At 37.7% G+C, this 19,739-nt stretch overlaps 1 protein-coding gene across 1 annotated transcript in view; it reads left to right on the top strand.

The window, feature by feature from the left end:
• Positions 1-19,739, top strand: part of dntt (deoxynucleotidyltransferase, terminal) — a 64,827-nt gene that overhangs the window by 6,729 nt on the left and 38,359 nt on the right. The window contains exons 4-7 of the mRNA XM_086093461.1: positions 4,665-4,835; positions 8,485-8,556; positions 8,751-8,874; positions 10,596-10,728. Of these exons, the coding sequence (XP_085949587.1) occupies positions 4,665-4,835; positions 8,485-8,556; positions 8,751-8,874; positions 10,596-10,728 (500 nt within the window). The remainder of the gene's footprint in view (positions 1-4,664; positions 4,836-8,484; positions 8,557-8,750; positions 8,875-10,595; positions 10,729-19,739) is intronic.

Below are 19,739 nucleotides of genomic sequence, written 5' to 3'. Positions count from 1 at the left end.
ACATCATGCACAACATAAACACGGCTAGACTTGTGACTGGGATAAAAGTTCATTTTGCAGTTGATTGCCAGAAGAGTGCACTACAATTGACTTTTATTTTATTTTTGTATTCAAATAAGAGCAAAAAAAAATTAATTTCTATATGTTTAATATGTTTCTATCTAGCTATCTGTCTATCAAACTGAGGTGTGGTTGCTTTCAGTGACAGTTCAAAAATGGCATATGGCCTTCAATCAATCAATCAATCAATCAATCAATCAATCAATCAATCAATCAATCAATCAATCAATCAATCAATCAATCAATCAATCAATCAATCAATCAATCAATCAATCAATCAATCAATCAATCAATCAATCACCTACATGCTTTTTAATTACTCAAGGATTTTTGCTATTTGTAGTCCCTATCACCCGCAAATAGCAGGGGCACATTGTATAGAATATATATATTGTGGTGATATTTATTTTTATTTTGCCTTCATGAGCATATTGGAGTAATCGAAAAGTAATCCAGTTACATTACTTTAATATTATGGTACTTGGATTAGTTTACTAACTCATTTTTTTAGCAGGTAACTTGTAACTGTAACGGATTACATTTTAAAAGTAACCCTCCCAACCCTGTTTGTCGATGTCATAAATGTGCTGTGACAGGCGTGTGTGATTGGACCAAGTCCAATCAGGCAATGACCCACACATATGCATAAATGTTCACATATGCCTTAACTTCCCACTCATCTCTCAAATGGGGAGAGCTGATGTTCAGGTTTTGAACCCCCCTCTCCATTAACTATGCAATTAGAAGACACACTCAATTTCTCTTGCCCATAATTAAATCATTAACCTTATGTACAGTCACTGTACCTCCTCATGAGAGATGTTATTTAGGAACGTCCGCATTGCAATAGCTTGTCTGATTTTTTTTTTTATTGGCTAATGTTAAGATCTGAATTATTTATAGTATGTTTCCGATTATAATAAGTAACTCAATCAACAAATAATATCACTACTGACTATGAGGTAAACAAAAATAAATAAAAGCTTAATGTTGCCTTTGTCCAAAAAACGTGACCAATCGTCACCAAAATTCATGTGCACATCTCTACTCATACCAATTTCAACCTCTGAAAATATATATGGATAAAATATCACCCCAATATTTTTTGTTTTGTGGACATTGAGCCCTGTCACTAACTACCTACATTAGGTAATACAGCGCGCAATTGTCGAATCGATTCAATATGCGGCCGAATCGATTTTTAAGCATAATTTTTTTTTATGGGAATATTCAACATAACGTCTTACTTAGGGTTAGGATTCACACATTAAGCATGGAAGAATGTTATATTGATGAAACATTAAGCTTTAATATTTTATTTCAGTACTGTTCAAACATGAAACAGACTGCAATCTGTTTGTTAAATGCAGTGGGTCAGTTATAAGCCTGAATTTTCAGATAAATAAATACATTTTCATACAAATCTCACAATGTACATGTACAAGTTTACTGATTTGTATTTTGAAAGTTTTAGTAAAAAAAAAAAAATCGCAACAGTCAATTTATAAATTCGTATCGGGATTAATCGGTATCGAATCAAATCGGGACCTATGAATCGTGATACAAATTGAATCACCAGGTACTAGGCAATTCACACCCCTACCACTAACATTATTTTGCCCAAGATCTTTATAAGACCACTAAAGTAAAATGAATAAATAAAAGTAAAATAAAATGAATAAAAATATAATAAAAACTATAACCACCCACCTTTTGGAATACATTTACTTCCAATACTTACATTTAAAATCAGAAATTGTATCTGTCATTGTTTTTTTTGTTTTAGAAATGTTATTAAACAAACAAATACCCACATTTCTCATACCAAGACTATATAATTAACTATATAATTCCAGTAAAATAAATGAACATTTTTTGGGGGGGTGGACTCATTTCATGTAGGTGACTGATGCATGGCATAAGGATAAATAAAACCCATTGTATCTTTTAATTGTGCATAATTACTTCTCAGTGTGGTTTCTGACCTGCTTTCACACTTTCTTTGTACACATGCAGCGAGGCAGGTGGCTGGCACAGCCACAATACGTGGTAGTGGGAGGTAAATCGGCATGCTGCATCAATGTGCCTGCAGTGTTCCCCCCAATGAGCCATAATTCCTCACTAATAAGATGAGGGCCATAGTGTGTTCCGTTTGCACACCATGCGGACTCCATTTAGCTGATACAATAACAACAATTTATAGACTGGCTTCATGAGTGTTTGTGCTTGTTTATGTTAAGGTAAAGTTATGTTAAGTTTTTGATTGCTTTATTGTTTACTCTTAATGTTTAACTGTTTCATTTGTTGGGCTTTTTTAGGACCCAATGGTAAATTCTGAAGACTCACTGCTTATTAAGACTATGGCTTCCAGATTAACAGGGAACAAAATATATAATTTTAATAAAACACACAAACAAATGTATTATCCAAACATTGCATTGAATGATTTTTTTCTATTCTTTTTTTCTTTTCTTTTCTTTTCTTTTCTTTCTTTTTTATTTATTTATTTTTTTACCTGTGCTCTGACTCCATCCATCCATTTTTTTAGCACTTAAGCTGAGGGTTATGGAGTATGGAGGACCAAAAATGCCTAAATTAAAAGTAAATAAATAAATAAAAAAATAAAAACAGATATAAAAATATAATCTAAAAATTAAATACAAAAAATAAATATTAATGGAAATAAAAACAACAGTATACATACATAAATGAATAAATAAAAGTAAAAATTACAAAAATAAAAAACAAGATTCAAAAAATACAAATCACTACAGAGAGCTAGAGCCTATGCCAGTTGACGTTGGGTGCAAGGCATTACTGACCCCAGCATTCACAGATCTGACACATACAGGACATCCAAGTCACACAGAAAATAACTATTTGTGAAAGAGGTTATTGCTCAATAAATCAAGGTAGAAATCTCAAAGTTGTACCATCGCGCGCCACCAACTCTTCCTGACAAACTACTTGTAACAGATGCAATACTCATACATGCTGTCTCCCTTCATCACCAGCCTCCCTTGCTGCTTCTGTGTGTTGCATGCTGTTTAGAGAGTCATGTGTAGTTGTGTGTTTGCAAGCAAATTAGTTGCTCCATCTCCATGTGGTGCGCTAAGCGGGTCAGTGCGTCCCTGGGTGAGCTAGTGTCCTGTTTACTGACCCGAGGCTGCATGTCTATGCGAGACAGCGGGTGGTGCAGCGGCATCAAACGAGTGTTTGGCTTCAGGCATAAATGTGGAGTCTTCCTTGGGCTGGTCAAATCGGGGAACATTAAGACCAGGGCCTGTTTTAAAATTGGAAATGGCTTAATAGTTTGTTATTAAACAAACTTTAGGTGACATTTCTTTAAAAAAAAGAAAAAAGAAGAAGCCTTCTATGAAATACTACCCCCAATGTCATGACAAATTATCAACTGAAAATTTCTGCTGAAGGGACACCCTTGCCAGTTTTCATAAAGCATAGCTAAACAATTTACCTTATATTACCACTGAATCATTTAAAAGTGAAAGCATTGCTCATAGTGTTGCTCTTAGCGAGCATCGAGTATTCTACTCGCAGCTTAATAAAACAGGCATGCCAGCCGCAATCAAGTTCACTTGTCATTGTGTAGAACTAAGAAGTGAAGACGTGATGTTGAAGTGTTCCCGCATACTGATGAGCATCAAAAGGAAGTCTAGTCATTTAAAGTACATACCTGAAAGGCAAAGCAAACATGTCTGTGTGACTTCATTGTGTCATTTTTGGGTCCCGTTGCTTACCTTATGGCCTACCACTTGCGAGGTCTCTGCCCTGTAATCCAGAAGAGAATCCAAGCCGTCTGTCCTTCTGTACAGCGAATGAATCTCACATATGAATTAGCATTTGATACATGTTTGTTTGCTTGATCATGCTTTCCCACCATATTTTCTTGATCTTTTCCGTGGTTTCATACTAGGTGCTTTAAAAGCTCATTGTTATTCTGTTGCAGATCCGTAAAAAAAATAAAAAATAGAAATCAGTACACTAATAACCCAAGTTAGGTCAAAAGGGGGCCGACCCAAATGTTGGGGTTATTAATTTCAACCACAGTTGGGTCAAATGAATAATCCACAACCCAATAGTGGGGTTTTGTGTGCACTCTAAAAAGAGTTGGGTAAAAAATGGGGTACGTCACTACTTTGGTCAATTTGACTAAATTTTTGGGGGTTATGTACAAACAATAAAATTGGGTCGTTTTGTAAAAAACAACCCCCAAAAATAATTAAATTCACCCAACTTTGTAAAAAACACCCTCCAAAAAGGTAAAAAAGTAATGGATCAGTCCAGTTTTGACCCAAATTAGGTTATTGGTAACCAAACTATTTTTACAGCGTGTTAATCCTTTTGAAAACCAAAAACTATTTTTTGAAATGCTTTTTGCAAAAAGTTTTTGGGTTATTTATTTAACACAACAATTTGGTTTCATTGACTAACCCAAGCAGTAGCGTCAACCCCTTTTTGACCCAAATGGTTTATTTTTGACCCAACTGTTTGTGTATTATGTATCAACACCCAGCAAGTTAATGTGTCCCACCTTTTCCTCCTTGATGCCATCCTTTGTCTGTCCTGGCGTCCTCCTCCTGCAGGATGCTTTTGAAGTACTGGCAGAGAACTACGAATTCAACGAGATCAACAGTTCCTGCCTTGTCTTCAGGAGAGCTGCATCTGTCTTGAAGAGTCTGCCATGGACCGTGCAGTGTGTAGGAGCCACTGAGGACCTGCCCTGCCTGGGGGACCACACCAAGGCAGTCATGGAGGTATCATATTTCATCATTAAATCAATCTGTAGGCAGAATTTTTTTTGAGGATCTGCCCACAGGAATATCATTCTCATGCTCTGTAACCATTTGACTTCTCCCCATGCCATAAATAAAGTAGCACAGTCGGTCGGGTCTTCCAATTCCCTTGCAAAACTTTTCCATTTCATTTACTCTGTCCTTCAACTTAAATGGGCCTTCTCCTTACAACATGAGATCATCTGCAGTCTGCAAGTAACTTTACAACAGGTGCTACGACTCAAATCTTTCAAATGTATAAAAGAGGGTGTATACATGCCTTGGTAGGTGCTGTTTGTATTACCAACGAAGTTCAAATTCCTTCATGTGCCTTAAGGTTAGTGTATGAAATATGATGTCTATGTAGTGCAGTACTTCTCAATTATTTCCTGTCACGCCAAGCGCCCCCCCCCCCAAGAAAAGAAGAAATATTTTGCGCGCCCCAATCCTTATTAACATAAAAGAAAACAAAAAATAAAATAATATAAAGAAATATAGATCAACTTGCAACAAAGAAGGACTTAATTAATTAACATTACTCCACCTTTGTTTTGACCCTTGTTAAATACCATTGAATGGTGACACCAAGTTGGCTTTCAGCTGTCAATACGAAATGTGTATTTTGGCCTTAATCATTCAGTTGATGATGCAAGCATGAAATTTTTTATACATAAATTCCGTAAGTCACTAGTTCAGGGGGAAAAAGTGCTAGCCAATGAAATATTCCATTACTGCTGCTTCAAACAGTCACAAACAACTTTGCTCATAGTGGTAAGAACAAAATAGGTGAAGGGTTTATTATGATTATGTTATAGTTCTCAAGTTATAACTATCATATCTGTTTTTAGGGATTTCTATGAACAACTATTACAAATAGTGATAACTAATGATGAAAGATGAAATATAATTTTTTTTCTATAAAATAATTATTTACTAAATTAAATAAATTATGTTAATGAACCCTCCCAAAAAACTTATACATGTAATATTTACATACATATTTTATTTTGAATATAGCAAACATAAAAATCAGCAACCCTATGTACGCTTTGACATTGAAAATTGTAGATTTTTGTTTGGTGGTGTGCTGTGAGATTTTTCAAATGTAACATATGTGCTTAATACAGTAAATAAACTCTATATTAATAAAAATACTATATATGAATGAAAAAAAAAAGGATTTGTAATTATCCGATATAATCTAATCTTTCAAAAAGAGGCAGGCACTGCAACTAAACTTGCCACATGCACATTTATGCATTTCTTGGGGGTGAAAAAAAGTCTTGCCGGGTCACTTGGCCATCTTTGCCTTCTCTTGTTTGACAAGTAAATGTCAGGTTGTCATCCAAACTATTGTGACTGTGCTCTTGAAGAGATGCCTTGTCTGACAATGCAAGGTTAGTTGACACGTTAAACTTACGGCATAAAGTACGTCTCTTGATGCATGTTTCAAAATCTGTCAGATATGTCAGCTTTGAGGTAGAATCACTGAAAAAAAGAATACGAATGTCCCACAATAGACCAAATTAGACTGACAACGAATGACCTCTTGTTCTTGTTGTCTTTGCTGCATTCAGATGCTCAACTACCGCTACGGTTTTCTTTTCTCTTTGAGTAGATGGATCGTAGATCAAAAGCAAGAAAATGACATGACACATAAAACAAAGCAAAAGCAGACAGAGTAAAAACAAAATGCTTGATATGATTGTGAACATTGGAGCGACACTCAGATAGCAGTTACTGAAGATAAAAAACTTACTGATGCGAAGGTCTGGCAGCAATGAGGCAGAATTTGTGATGAGTCTGTGTGTGTGTGTATGTACGTGAAAGGCAAAGATGGTGAACGTGATGGCAGGCAGGTGGGTGTATGCTGCTCTTTGTTGTACTTTAGTTCCTGTCTAAGATGTTAGGTTCACTGACTAATTCATTTGTAAGGCCATCACTTAAATAAATGTATTGTGTAACAGAAATACAATCTTAAATTTCAAGCTTTAGTGCATTTAAAAGAGATTATGACTGACTTTACCCATCACGTTAATGAAGACCAATATACTGTGGCCAGTTAATTAGTTGCGCTCTATTGAGGCAGACAATTAGAGTGGGGACATACTGAGGTTCCAAAACAAACGATAACTTTGTTGCTTCTCAGCAAAAAGGTTATTGTTTTCGGGGCAAGGTGGGACTCAATTTTCCTGTTACATAAACAAAAACAAGGTGATTGATTTGAGGACTTCACGACTACAGGTCTTGTAGCTGTTAAGTCCATGCGTGGCTTCATGGGAACAGGGACATTAGTGAATGGCTTGAAGTTTCTCTGTGACCATGAACTGGAGAAGCCATCAAGACCACGTTTTAAAAAATCACTTCAATTGATAACAGACAATTGAATTAAGCTAGTCCAAAGTGAGTTCATTAAACTTAATACTTTGGATTGGAGTCACTTTGGATGAACTTAATTCAGGTGAATAAATTGCATTTAATGAACTCATAATTAATCAAACTTAATATATTCATTTTTTTTTAAAGTTGGTCAACAACTCAATTTGTAATCTTAAATTGGTTCAACAATTCTCTTTTTTGAGTAAGAGATTCTAGACAAAAAGTATGCAATTGAGCATTGTTTCCACAGTGAATGATTGCATAAGTTTGCCATCATTGGAATTTATTTGGTCTCATTTAGACTTGTCAAAACATATATGTCTTCTTTTCAGTTGTATAAAAGTGTGGAATGGACATACTAACATCCAAAAACCACTGTTGAGTAATATCTCATCTTAACTTAATGAAAAATAAATGGTATACTTTTCAATATATGTACTGCATATTCATTATACACTTCACTGGCCTGAGTTTTCTCCTGGTACTACTTGCTCCTGCATTCCAAAAATACGTTTGGTTTATTGAAGATAAGACTCTAAATTGTCCTCGGGTGAGAATGTGTTTGCGAATGGTTGTTGGTCTATACGTGCCCTGCGATTGGTTCACGACCACGACCAATTGTTTTGCTTTTACCTACGACTACGACGATAACATTTTCATCCGTTGCCGTGATTGTTCAAAACAAAAGTTTGGTAGGCGTGTACAAGTTGCTGCATCGCTCAATTATCTTGAAGTATTGTATTGAATGTCTCGCCTTTCCTGAGCAGATCACAATGGAGCAGTCCCAGATTTATATTGTGGAAAACTCCTTTGAGTGATTCACATTATCAGCCTGGCTCTTGTCAAGTTATTAATAAGACACAAGCCACAATACAATAATTCAATCATTAAATTCAAACAATAATTCAAGATTATTTATTTACTTCCCATTCCACAGCCACTGTGGACCATTAAATAGATTATGTTGTGTCTAGCACCACCAGTACTGTGCTACAATACAGATTTGCTATTTTGATAGCCTTTGCAACCATTGACAATATAAATGCAAATAAACAAGTAATGAACTGAGTCCTTTGTGAAAATTATTTTTGCTCTGCCAATACAGATTACCAAAACACACAGTACAGTAAACAAATATTAGATAATGGGGAAAAGACATCTCAAGTGGGGAAAAAAGCAAGTACGTTTACTAGTGAAATTGTAAATGGTTAAAAGAACATTATGTATGACATGATCACCTTATGTCTTTCAGGAGATTCTCCAATATGGCCGTTCATTTGAAGTTGAGCGAACACTCTCGAGTGAGCGGTATCAGACCTTGAAGGTCAGTAGATGAAAAAAAGTACAGGTACTGCATATCATCAACACAGCAGCCTCCCTTTGTTTTCTCAATTGAGATGCTTTAAAAAAATAAAAAAATAAATAAAAAAGAAGCTTTGGACCTGATTCTCATTTTGCCTTCTCTAAAGCTGTCATGTCAGAGCTTCTTAATAAAGCCCGTTCCTCATTTCTTGACAGCTGTTCACAAGTGTGTTTGGGATTGGACTGAAGACGGCCGAGAAATGGTACCGCAGGGGGCTGCGCTCATTTAGTGACATTCTGGCAGAGCCCAGCATTCAGCTCAACCGGATGCAGCAAAGTGGTACGGCAACATCTTATCATCTCTACTTTTCAATTCCATTGATTACAGAAGGAAACATCCACCTGGAGTTTGGAGATAATGTGTCATAGACCAAATTGTTACACTCATCCTGGGTTCTGCATGACCGTCGTGACTTTTTTTTTTTAAACCAGTATTTGTGTGTGTGCGCGTGTATGTGGTGTTTTATACTAAACGATTCATTAAGATGACAACAACAGGGAATCTACAGTTAAAACTGAATGTTGAAAACAGCGGGGATATTTCTAACAAAATCCAATGGTGACAGTACAATGGAGTTCTTCCTGTGAAATTTCAAATCACATAATCATTCAGAAATCAGTATGAGAGGCGCTTGGGCACATGTGGAATACGACTTTGTTATTTGTATTGTTTGTTTGAATGGCAAATGTGAAGCAATTTCCAGAAAACGTACATGCAGATTATTTATATGTAGGCTATATCTATTTAGACATATTGTATTTTCTTTTTTTTTGCCCATCAGTAAAGGCTATAAATAACAATTTATGGTCCTGCCTCGAAGATCTCCCGACTAGTGCTTCTACAATGACTAACTGTGCAGATGCTGTGTCTCTGTGAGTGTATATTAAAATCTAAATTATTCAAAAGAATAATATTAAAAATAACATTGCAGATTTTTTTCCCACTAGAGCACCATCTGCTAGATCGGTTTCATTCGCCCATTTGGACTCGGAATGAAAAAAAAGTATTGATAAATAAACTAACAATAAAACAACAATTTACGTAGGTAACAAAAAAAAAATCCGGATTATGTAATCTAAACTGAGTCTATTTGATCCCACTCTAAATAGAGTAAAATTTACACTTGGAAGAGAGTAAAAAAAGTCACTCAAGGGTTGAGGAACAAACCCACAATTTCAGATTGGGAGACAGCCAATCTACTCCATGAACCACGCAGCTCCTGCTGTTAGTATATCGCTCGTGTCTTGTCTCTGGAATCTCCGTAACTCTGAAATATAAGCAAACAGCAGGAGTGGCATAGCTCACGTAGTAGTTTGGCAGTCTCTCAAGCTGAAGGTCGTGAGTTTGTTCCTCAACCCGCTAGTGATTTTTTAATTGTTTTTATTTTATTTTCTTCCAAGTGTAAATTTCACTCTAAACTGAGTAAAAAATACTCTACAGAATTTACTTTACACATTGTAAGTAGTGAATAACTTTTTGAGCTGGTTGCCTGAACTGGAATGCTGCAGGAGGTAGTAATTCAAAACGTTAGACTACACAGCACACACGTCTCAATTTACTGCACTGACAGACATCTTCATCTAACTGGTCATAATCCATCATCCTCAACGATTTAGTGACCGCTCTGCGCAGGCAAATAATGGCATTGTTGACAGAAAAAGACGTCTGAAGCCCGTCATTACACTACGTTATACACGTAAGAATGGCTCATATGACTCATATTTACGATTTTGTTAGAAATGGGTGGCGTATGTTCTTCCAAGATAAATAGCGTGAATGTTTTCCCATGCAGCAATGAGACACAATCTAAACAAATGTTTGAGATAGTTGAAACCAAAATGACATCAGTTCATCATTTACTGACGTTCTCCACCTTCCAGCACAACATATCACATTGTATCTCCCTTTTAATTCACCCTGACTCTCCACTTCCCCAAAGCAACTGGCTGTGATTGATGGCTGGCTTCCACACTAATAACCACATGGTCTTTTCCCTGCAGGTTTTCTGCATTATGGAGACATCTCAAGGGTTGTCACTAAAGCGGAGGCTCAAGCCCTGGGGAACATTATTGACGAAGCTGTCCGTTTGATCACATCGGACGCCGTAATAGCACTGACAGGTGGCTTCCGCAGGTAGGAGACTTGTCTCGTCCTCTGTGTGTTGATGTGGTGGTTGACACAGAACAACTCTTCTTTGTTCTGTGCTATTGTTCTGTTGTTATTAGTTATGCTCATGGGAACGTAAAATGTCCTTCAAGAGCTTGCTTCGGTTTGAATGAGCAACTTATTGTTGCTAAGTACTTACACATAAGTGTATGTGTGTGAGTCATGTACAGTACAACAATGAAATATCAAAAGTTTAGCATTATCAATGCGCTGAATCTCATAACATTCTTTGCTGAGACTAGACACAAAATGGCCACGTTGGCTGAAGTAATACTAGTTTCTCGGCACGAGTAGATTTTTCCCAATATCTAACTCAAAATAGGGGTGTTCCATATCATACCTTCTACGATATTACCGGTGTATTTGGGGGGGGGGGGGGTTACAAATTAGAAATATCCTGAAATTGACATGACGTAATTCGTAACATCATACGTCTTCATGTCCATTTGGACATACACACATCGTTCACTGCTGCATCAAAACAATGTCGGAGCGTGTGAGGCTGTGAACATCCTGATTGGTCGCGTCTTCAGCAAAGTGGGAGTGAGCTACCTTCGTCGTGTGGGGGCTACAAGAGGTCAGATATGATGCAAAAAATACAATTGTTTGCAATTGGTGCAGGAAAGCTGTTGCCGTTAAAGTTAAGAGGATGTGCAGGCTGAGGACGAGACGCGAGGAGGACATGGAAACAGCTCGTGTTGTTCGCCGTAAAGGTGAACAAAAATCATTGCTGAAGCACTCTTGATTAGACGCACTCCTTATGGGAAAAAAAAAAAAAGCAGACGGTGGCTGAATAATACTGAAACAGTCGCGTATTGTTTGGCCAAGATATAAATAATACCGGTAACTCGCCACCTAGTTGACATGACTTTGTGATGCTAACCGGCTGTGAAGCTAACATGCTCTCGACAAGACGGCGTGCACGTTGCTATTGCTCAGTGGCCGAAACGTGCACATTTGTGTTATTCATACCCGCTAGTCATGTCTGCAAGCAATCACGGCATTTTCTCGTGCCTCTGATTGACCAATCATAGACATTCACAGCAAAATAACGCTTGCAGTAAGGTTGCCGGTTACGGCAAAATAACCACTGCCTGAACAATCGGCGGGGAATTTTTTTTTCAACAATACACTTGCCTGCGATGTACAAAGCATGACGCCACAAACTGGCCGCTACCGTATCATTGGTGAGTTTTTTTTCTTTGCCTCTACAACACGAGGATCAACCACATAGGAGAAAATAATGGACTTTCTTGACTCGTGAAATTTGCCACTGACTTCTGAAAGTTTGGATTTTCTTTGTATCTGCTAAGTAAATGTGCTTTTAAGCAGTTATGTTACAATTAGACCTCAGGTGCATTCCATTTACGGTTGCTATATTTGATATTTATTTCAATTGTGAAAAAAAGGTGGCTTAAACATTAAATTAAAGATTGTGCTGCAATAAAAGTGCTATTATTCCGAAGTTTCTTTGAAATATCGTGACATAATTTTTAGGCCATATCACCCACCCCTAATTCAAAATCTCCAGGAAATTGGGGTCAAAGGTCATATTGATTTTTGGCAGTTCTTCTGTTGCTGGCCATCTTAAACTTCTTCTAAGTGCTCTTACCCACTGAGTGCATCTATTTGCATCTTTTTTTCTCCTTTGAGTTGCTTGCCTCTTTACAGCATATCTAAGGCATTTTACCAGAGTAAGTTCGTAGCTTTCCGGTCTGTGTGTTGTGAAAATCTGGTTATATTCAGTGGTGTGTGTGTGTGTTGAATAATTCAGAAGCAGCAGTATAGTGGCAGTAAGGAAAGGCACTTAAGTCAACAGGGGTGACAGAGCTCTCATTTTGTTGTTGGTCTTTCATTGTACTTGGTTGACCAACATGCATACATGCACCCAAGTAATGGTCACCTATTGTCTTCTTTGTATTGGATACATTTCTTCCATATTTCATTTAGTTCAATTCAAGCTGACCACAACTGACATGGGTTGAACTTGAATTCAATACAATACATAAACAATGAAGCATTGTGTAATTTACTTTAATATATTGTAAAACTCTGAACCGACCACAACTGTTGATTTGACAGTAAGAAAATGTTAAAAAGATTACATTTGTTGGGAGAATTCACAAATTACATTGGGATACAGTTAAAATTACATCATAGCAGTAATAACACTTTTTGACAGTAGGTTCTTTGGTACATTTTGTTTATGCCAAAAAAAACCATGCATTTTACAAAGTCATATTACAGATAAGAATATTTAGATATACAGTAAAACAATGGGAATATAAAAGTTAAACTAAATGGATTATGTCCATTTAAAATTGATATACCCTTTTTTTTAATATTCTGTTTTACAGAAAAAAATGGCAGCTATAGTTATCAGAATCATTCTAGAAAAAAAAATACTGCACATATACTTGTATATTATATATCCTAAAACTAATTACTGACAACAACAGGGTGGCGTGGGTCAGTGGTAGAATGGTCGTGTTGCAACCCTGCGGTTGTTGGTTCGATCCCAGCGCAGCGTGACGAAGACCCATGAGCAAGATAATGAAACTCCGGTTGTTCTTGATGGTGGATAATCAATAGGTGAATGAGTAGCCAAAATGCAAAGCACTTTGAGCGCCTTATAAGGTAGGAAAGCGTTGTACAAATGAAGTACATTTGTTAAGAACTGCTTTTATACTATTTTGTTCTGTAAAATTTACATGTAGATTTCATTTATTGTACATTAAATCCCAGTAAAAATTTGAAGCAGTTATTGTTTATTCTACATTAGATACAAGTTAAATGTACAGGTTGTTCTGTAAAGTTGTTAATTTGCACTGTATTTTTTTTTTACAGAATTTCTCTGGCAACCACAGCTGTCAGGTTTTTTCCCCCCGTAAAAACAACATAATGTTTTTTTTTATACAGTGTATACGGATATGTTTTGGAATATGGGAAGAGACCAGATTACCTGGAGAAAACTCATATAAGCAACCTCAGAACTGTAATGCTAACTCACTCGGCCACTTTACATCATAGTTTTATGACATCAACTAACATTGGCCATCTAAAGTGACAGGCTAAATCAAATAGTTTGTTGCTGTAATGGTTGAAAATGTTCCAGTTTTCTTGACTTGAGAGAAACATTAGTGGTGGTATCCTCCTTTTACTACATAGTAACTCTTAACTTCAAAGGGCTGAGTGACAGCTGGAATGATGTCTGATTATGTAAATAACTGCTGCTCGAGGGGAAATGTGGTAAAAGAGATGAGGGGGGGAAAAAAAGACTGGAGCATCACGGGTAGTTAACATCAAGATGATGGGGAGCAACAGTACGCGATTTATGGAAGAGGAGTCTGCTGAAAAGCATAACAGGCCCTATGAGAGAGCTTTTACGGCTTCAAACTCAGCAAGATGGAGCACACTTAAAATCCTTCTCGTATTTGGTGTGGTCCTGGAGAGTATTCCTTGAAATCTAATTGGAACCATGCAGAGCTTTATAGAAGAATGACTTGCACAATTTCAGTCAGTAATTGATTAATATACTTTAAGCCTAGTGAAACACCACTATCTTTTATTTTAAATAGCAGTTGATAGTTAGGGTTTAAAACACCCAACTAGTTTATGTGCTCGTTGATTGCCAGCATCACCGCTAATCACCCACTAATTCTCTTCATTGTGTCATTCTTGAAAAAGCACCCTTCTAAAATTTCGACAGTTTTAATTACCTATAATTTCCAGCATGGTTCGAAGTCTCTTTTTAGCCTAATTATTTGCAAGCAATAGCCATTATTAATTCTCTTTAAATAGATGAACCCAGATAACATACACGGAAGTGCGACTCAACCCCCCCAATTTGCAAGAGGTAACTGACACACTGCAGTAAGTCAAACTGTCAACCACGTCAGAGCAAAGCAACACGACGAGGATTTGTTGACGCTGCTGACATTAGCCTTATTGAAAGGACAGCTGTGCAAGAAGGGTGACAAGACTTAAAGAAATGTTGTTGAGGAGGCGGATTAAAAATAGATTAGGCTGGAAAACACAGCTTCTGCCAGAAATGTATGTGACATTTTTTAGATGATACCAGCATGTCTTAGCTAAGGATCCTGTTCAAAAATCATGGTTGTCAAGACTGTCACACATTGAACAGCTCTGAAATCCTCAAAAGAGCAGCAGATTCTCATTGCAACATCTCATCGCTGGCCACTACATTAGGTGCACATGCACAATTTAATAAGAATCGATAGCAGCTGCCTTACGTTGTAATATTAATGATTGACACTGTCAAAGATTGATCAAGAATGGCGCCTGTGCGCTTGGCGTAAAACGACTAATCACAGCTCAGCTGTTGTATGAAGCTGAGCTGTGATTGGCCGTAATCTGAGCTCTGATCTATAATGTGATGCCAGGTTCAGTCGACAGTAGGGCTGGCCAAAAAATAAAATCTCAAAGTTTTTTTCAGTCATTTAGGACAATTACGATTTTAATCTAATAAACCCAACAAAAGGTGTCATTCATTCGAAAATAATTCCTGTGCAAAATGTTCAGACAACAATAAAGTATACTGATTCTAAATCCGTTTTAACAAACTTAACATTCATAGTTGCCAAAATTACAACTCACAGTAAAATCTGGATGTAACAGAACATAGAAACAACAAGCTTTTAATAATCCAGTAGGCAAAATTCTATTTCACAATTTAGCAAATTTTCAACAATTCTATTTTCAAAATGACTGAATTAATTTGATTTATTGCCCAGCCATAGTCGACATCAAGTGACAAAATAGCCGCCCCGTGAGATGGATAAAAATTGGTGGATTTTGCTGCTTAGCTCGTATTCCACAAATGCATTAAAAAAAAAAATCAGAATACCTTGTTTAGACTAACATTATTGTAAAGAAAATGTTTGGGTTGACTGCCCTTTTATCTTTCATTCATGCTAAATCTTCTTTGTTATCACTTCCCAAATCTTGCAGTGAGGCCAAACTGAAAGTGAAGTGACACATTACAGTAAAAGGGAAGCCATTTCCTTTCTGTGGCCAGCTACTTTTATCTGTGACTAAACTTTCCTTTCCTCACATTCTTTGACATTTCCAGAAGCAACACTTCCCACATCTGTATTATTCATACATGTCACCCTGTCATCCACACAAATTTGTAAATAACCTTTAATATTTCATGCGCTTTGTGCTGAAATGCTTAATAATTTATCCTTTTTCCTCACGCAATATAACTGTAGACCAGCTGAATTTACACTGTTTCTCCTTTTTGCGTGGTGACACGGCTGACCGTAAATGGATGCCTTATAGAGATTGCAAAGGAAAGGAAGAAAAACACCCTCTTCGCTTGAGAGAATGGGACTTAGGTGCTATCATCCATTTTTCCCGCTGACCAAAGCTGTATTAGTGGAAGTAGCTGCACAGCCCTGCTACATACTAATGGTGCAACAGCTACTCTCCAGAAGGCTGAGAAGTGTGGTGTATATGTTGATGTGTCCTACTTCACCACCCATTCCTATGCCATGCACTCACCCACACCCTGATTAGAGGTAGCGGATGTCCAAGAGAGGCATGAAAGTATACTGATGATCTCAGTCTCTCTCCGTGTTTGTGATTTTGCTATTCATGGCACACGTTTATGCAGCGCACTCAAGTGAGATTTGCCAGTGTTAGCGGAGGCTGCTCGTGAGCTGGCAAGCTTCTTTTCATGTTTTTAACACCCTGCATGGACCGGAAATGTCATGGAATCTCAGCTTTGCCAATTAAGAGTGCGGTAGGGTTTATGGGGAAGTTGCACATTCAGCAGATGGGAATCTGCGATGTGTCTTACAAGTCAAATCATTAGAGGAAAGCTCTATATTCACATGCAACACCACACACTAACCGAAAAAAGTAAGTAAGACACATCTGCTCTAATGGAAGGAAAATAAATTCAAGTAAATGAATGTGACAAAAGCAACATCTGCTTAGTGTGCTTGAGAGCAAAGCACTCACAGGGGTACACGCGCCCTGTCACTAACCCTGAGCATTAACATTCACGTGCACTAATGGCGGTTTTCAAAGACATAGTTGCTCCTTGAATTAGCTGTGGCGAACTCTGGGCTCTTTCATACAGCCATTTGTAGCCCATTTTTGTTGTTTTGATGTTGCTCTCTCATGTTTCCATTCGTTACAAGCAGCAATGGGAGATCGGACACCGAGTCTAGCAGCAATTCATCCTCCTGGAGCCATATCATCCCTGACATTCATTGTCATCTCACTTTGCTGTTCGCTGTGACACTCGTGCTTATGTGTACAAAAGGAATTGTGTATGTGTGTGTGAAAGCTAGTGCATAATGATCAGTTTGAAATGGCACCTGGCCTATTTGGCAGCTATTAGAGGACAGAGCTGAAGCGGAAACCAACTTTGATAAATCAGGAAACTTCTGTCATTTGCTCATTGCCTTTGTTTGCCGTTTGTGTCGGCACAAACTGCACACACTGTGTTTTTAGTGGCTCCCTATAATCACAAGAACACAATGTTTCTTTTCATCATAGAAAATGAGAGCTTCGATAATGAGCCCAAAGCAAGCCAATGGCAAGGAAACACTTTTCTCTTTTTCATTCCTTTCAAATAAAATGGCGTATACCGGTAGTTAAAATCAAACTGCCAGACAACAGGTTAATTTGATCCAGTTGGATCTTCATAAAAATCTGAAATCAAAGACTGTTATTTCATAAGAACAAACTCTTTTTAAGACCCAGAATAAAGGCATCCAATTTTAAAATTGGGCATTTGGTAGGGTCAGCCCACATTTTTCAAAGTGTTTTTTTTTCTTTTTCTTTTTCTTTTTCTTTTTCTTTTTCATAGTTTCAATATTGCATCCAAACGGAGCCTGAAGCTGTACCTATAGTGGCCAAATCCCCAAAAGCCTTTGGAACATCTGCATGTGGACAGCCAATACGCTAATTTCATCAAACATGTCACAGTCCACTTCCGCCCTCTGTAGCTGGCGTTGACGTGGTAACAAAGCTTGTGATTGATTGGTTTGTGCTAATGCGAAATAAACTAAAGATTTCACGGGGTCTTCATTCTTCTCTCCATTTTCTATATTGCTCATCCACATTTGTGTCGTTGTGGTCTTTGAGGGCTACCTGGTGCCCATGTCGATGAATTCTGGTATAAACAATAATTCACCCTAACATTCACAGCCAAGGACAATTTAGAGTTTTCAATGAACCTACAATACAAAATTATAAATTGCTATATGAACACATAATATGCAGAGGAGAACATGCAAACCCCACATATAGATGGCCAGAGCTCGGATTGGAACCCCCAAAATAAGAATCGAGAGGTGGACATGCTTACCACTCATCCACCTTGTGATTCTTAATTGGGTCTTTGTTACTCTTCTGCTCCTTTACTGCTCGTAAACATCGAGATTGTCACTCTTAGAGTGCACCGAGAAGGCTAACCAGCCTACGGAACACTGCTGATGACCTCGGCACATTGTCAGGATGTGCTGTAGTCGTTAACAAGCAACATGAACACCATTCACCTAGCTCAGAAATGGATGGCTGGATTTGAGCAACACTGATCTTATTGTTTTTCTGTCTTTTCTATATTAGTCTTGCAGGACGCTTCTACTTCTCTTTGTAAGAAAATAAAATAGGCAGTATTATACATATTCAAGCCGCAATAGGGAGACGGTCGTTGCGGCTGAGAGCTATAACATGCGAGCAGTTCCTAAGGACTTTAATCCATTTTGTAATATTTTATGTTGAAATTTGCTCAATGACTATGCAACATTTTCTAGATCAATGATAAACAATTGCTCTGGCTGTAGAAAAAAACAAAAAAAAAAACAGAAGAACAAGGATAAGTTTGTCCTTGTTTTATTAGTTGCAAAATCCAGTGTGACATCTTACCCCATATAGTGTGACAACTTACTCATTGGTGGGGCAACATGTCACGTGTTCACTCCCTCTATTCGATGGCTTATAACTCTGCACTGACACAAGGTATGAAAATGACATGCACCCAAGACTTTGGTCTTTCATCTAGTACACATTTTGTTCATATATGATGTATTGATTCCAAGAAATATATAAGTATAAAAAGTGATACAACTAGCCCCAGTCTCCCCTACTTACATTATATGGTATTACAAACATTTATCAACGATATGGATGAAAGGGACAGTGGGCCTTCTGTTTAGCACGTCTGCTTCACAGTCAAAAGGATGGGGGTTCAAATCTGGGCTCTGGCCTTGTCCCATGTCCCCAAAACCTGCAAGCTTGGTTTAGTGCAGACTCAAAATTCCCCCATGAGTGTTAATGATAGTTTGTCTGTAATTACGCTGGGTTTGGCTTGTGACCAGTTCATGATGTATTCTGCCTCTCGCCAGCTAGGATAGACTCCAGCTAACCCATGATTTTGATGAGAACAACAGAAAATGTATGGAGAGATTATGGTGGTGTAACGGCGGGTGTCTATTATTTTGACGTAAGGTATTCCAATTGGCATGACTCCCACCAATTTGTCGTACAGCAGAAACTTCACTTTATCATCAATGTCCAATTCTTTGTTTATTCATCTTCTTTGTCATGTTCCTCATCTCTGATACTCTTTGCTAGATTTTCAGCAACAATTTATGCAGTCATCGATTAGTTATAATTTCCATTCAGTATATACAGTAGCGGCGGCACGGTGGCTGACTGGTTAGCACGTCCGCCTCCCAGTGCAAAGGTTGTGAGATCAAGTCCGGGCTTCGACCTTCCTGGGTGGAGTTTGCATGTTCTCCCCGTGCTTGCGTGGGTTTTCTCCAGGTACTCCGGTTTCCTCCCACATTCCAAAAACATGCATGGCAGGTGAATTGGACACTCCAAATTGTCCATAGGTGTGATTGTGAGTATGGTTGTTTGTCACTGTGTGCCCTGCGATTGGCTGGCAACCAGTACAGGGTGTACCCCGCCTACTGCCCGAAGCCAGCTGGGATAGG

Source organism: Leptonotus elevatus, chromosome 13 (genome assembly GCF_054856555.1).
Source record: "Leptonotus elevatus isolate MCC_2025b chromosome 13, RoL_Lele_1.0, whole genome shotgun sequence".
NCBI lineage: Eukaryota > Metazoa > Chordata > Actinopteri > Syngnathiformes > Syngnathidae > Leptonotus > Leptonotus elevatus.
Note: the sequence above shows the minus strand (reverse complement) of the source record. Positions and strands in the feature narration are given on the sequence as shown.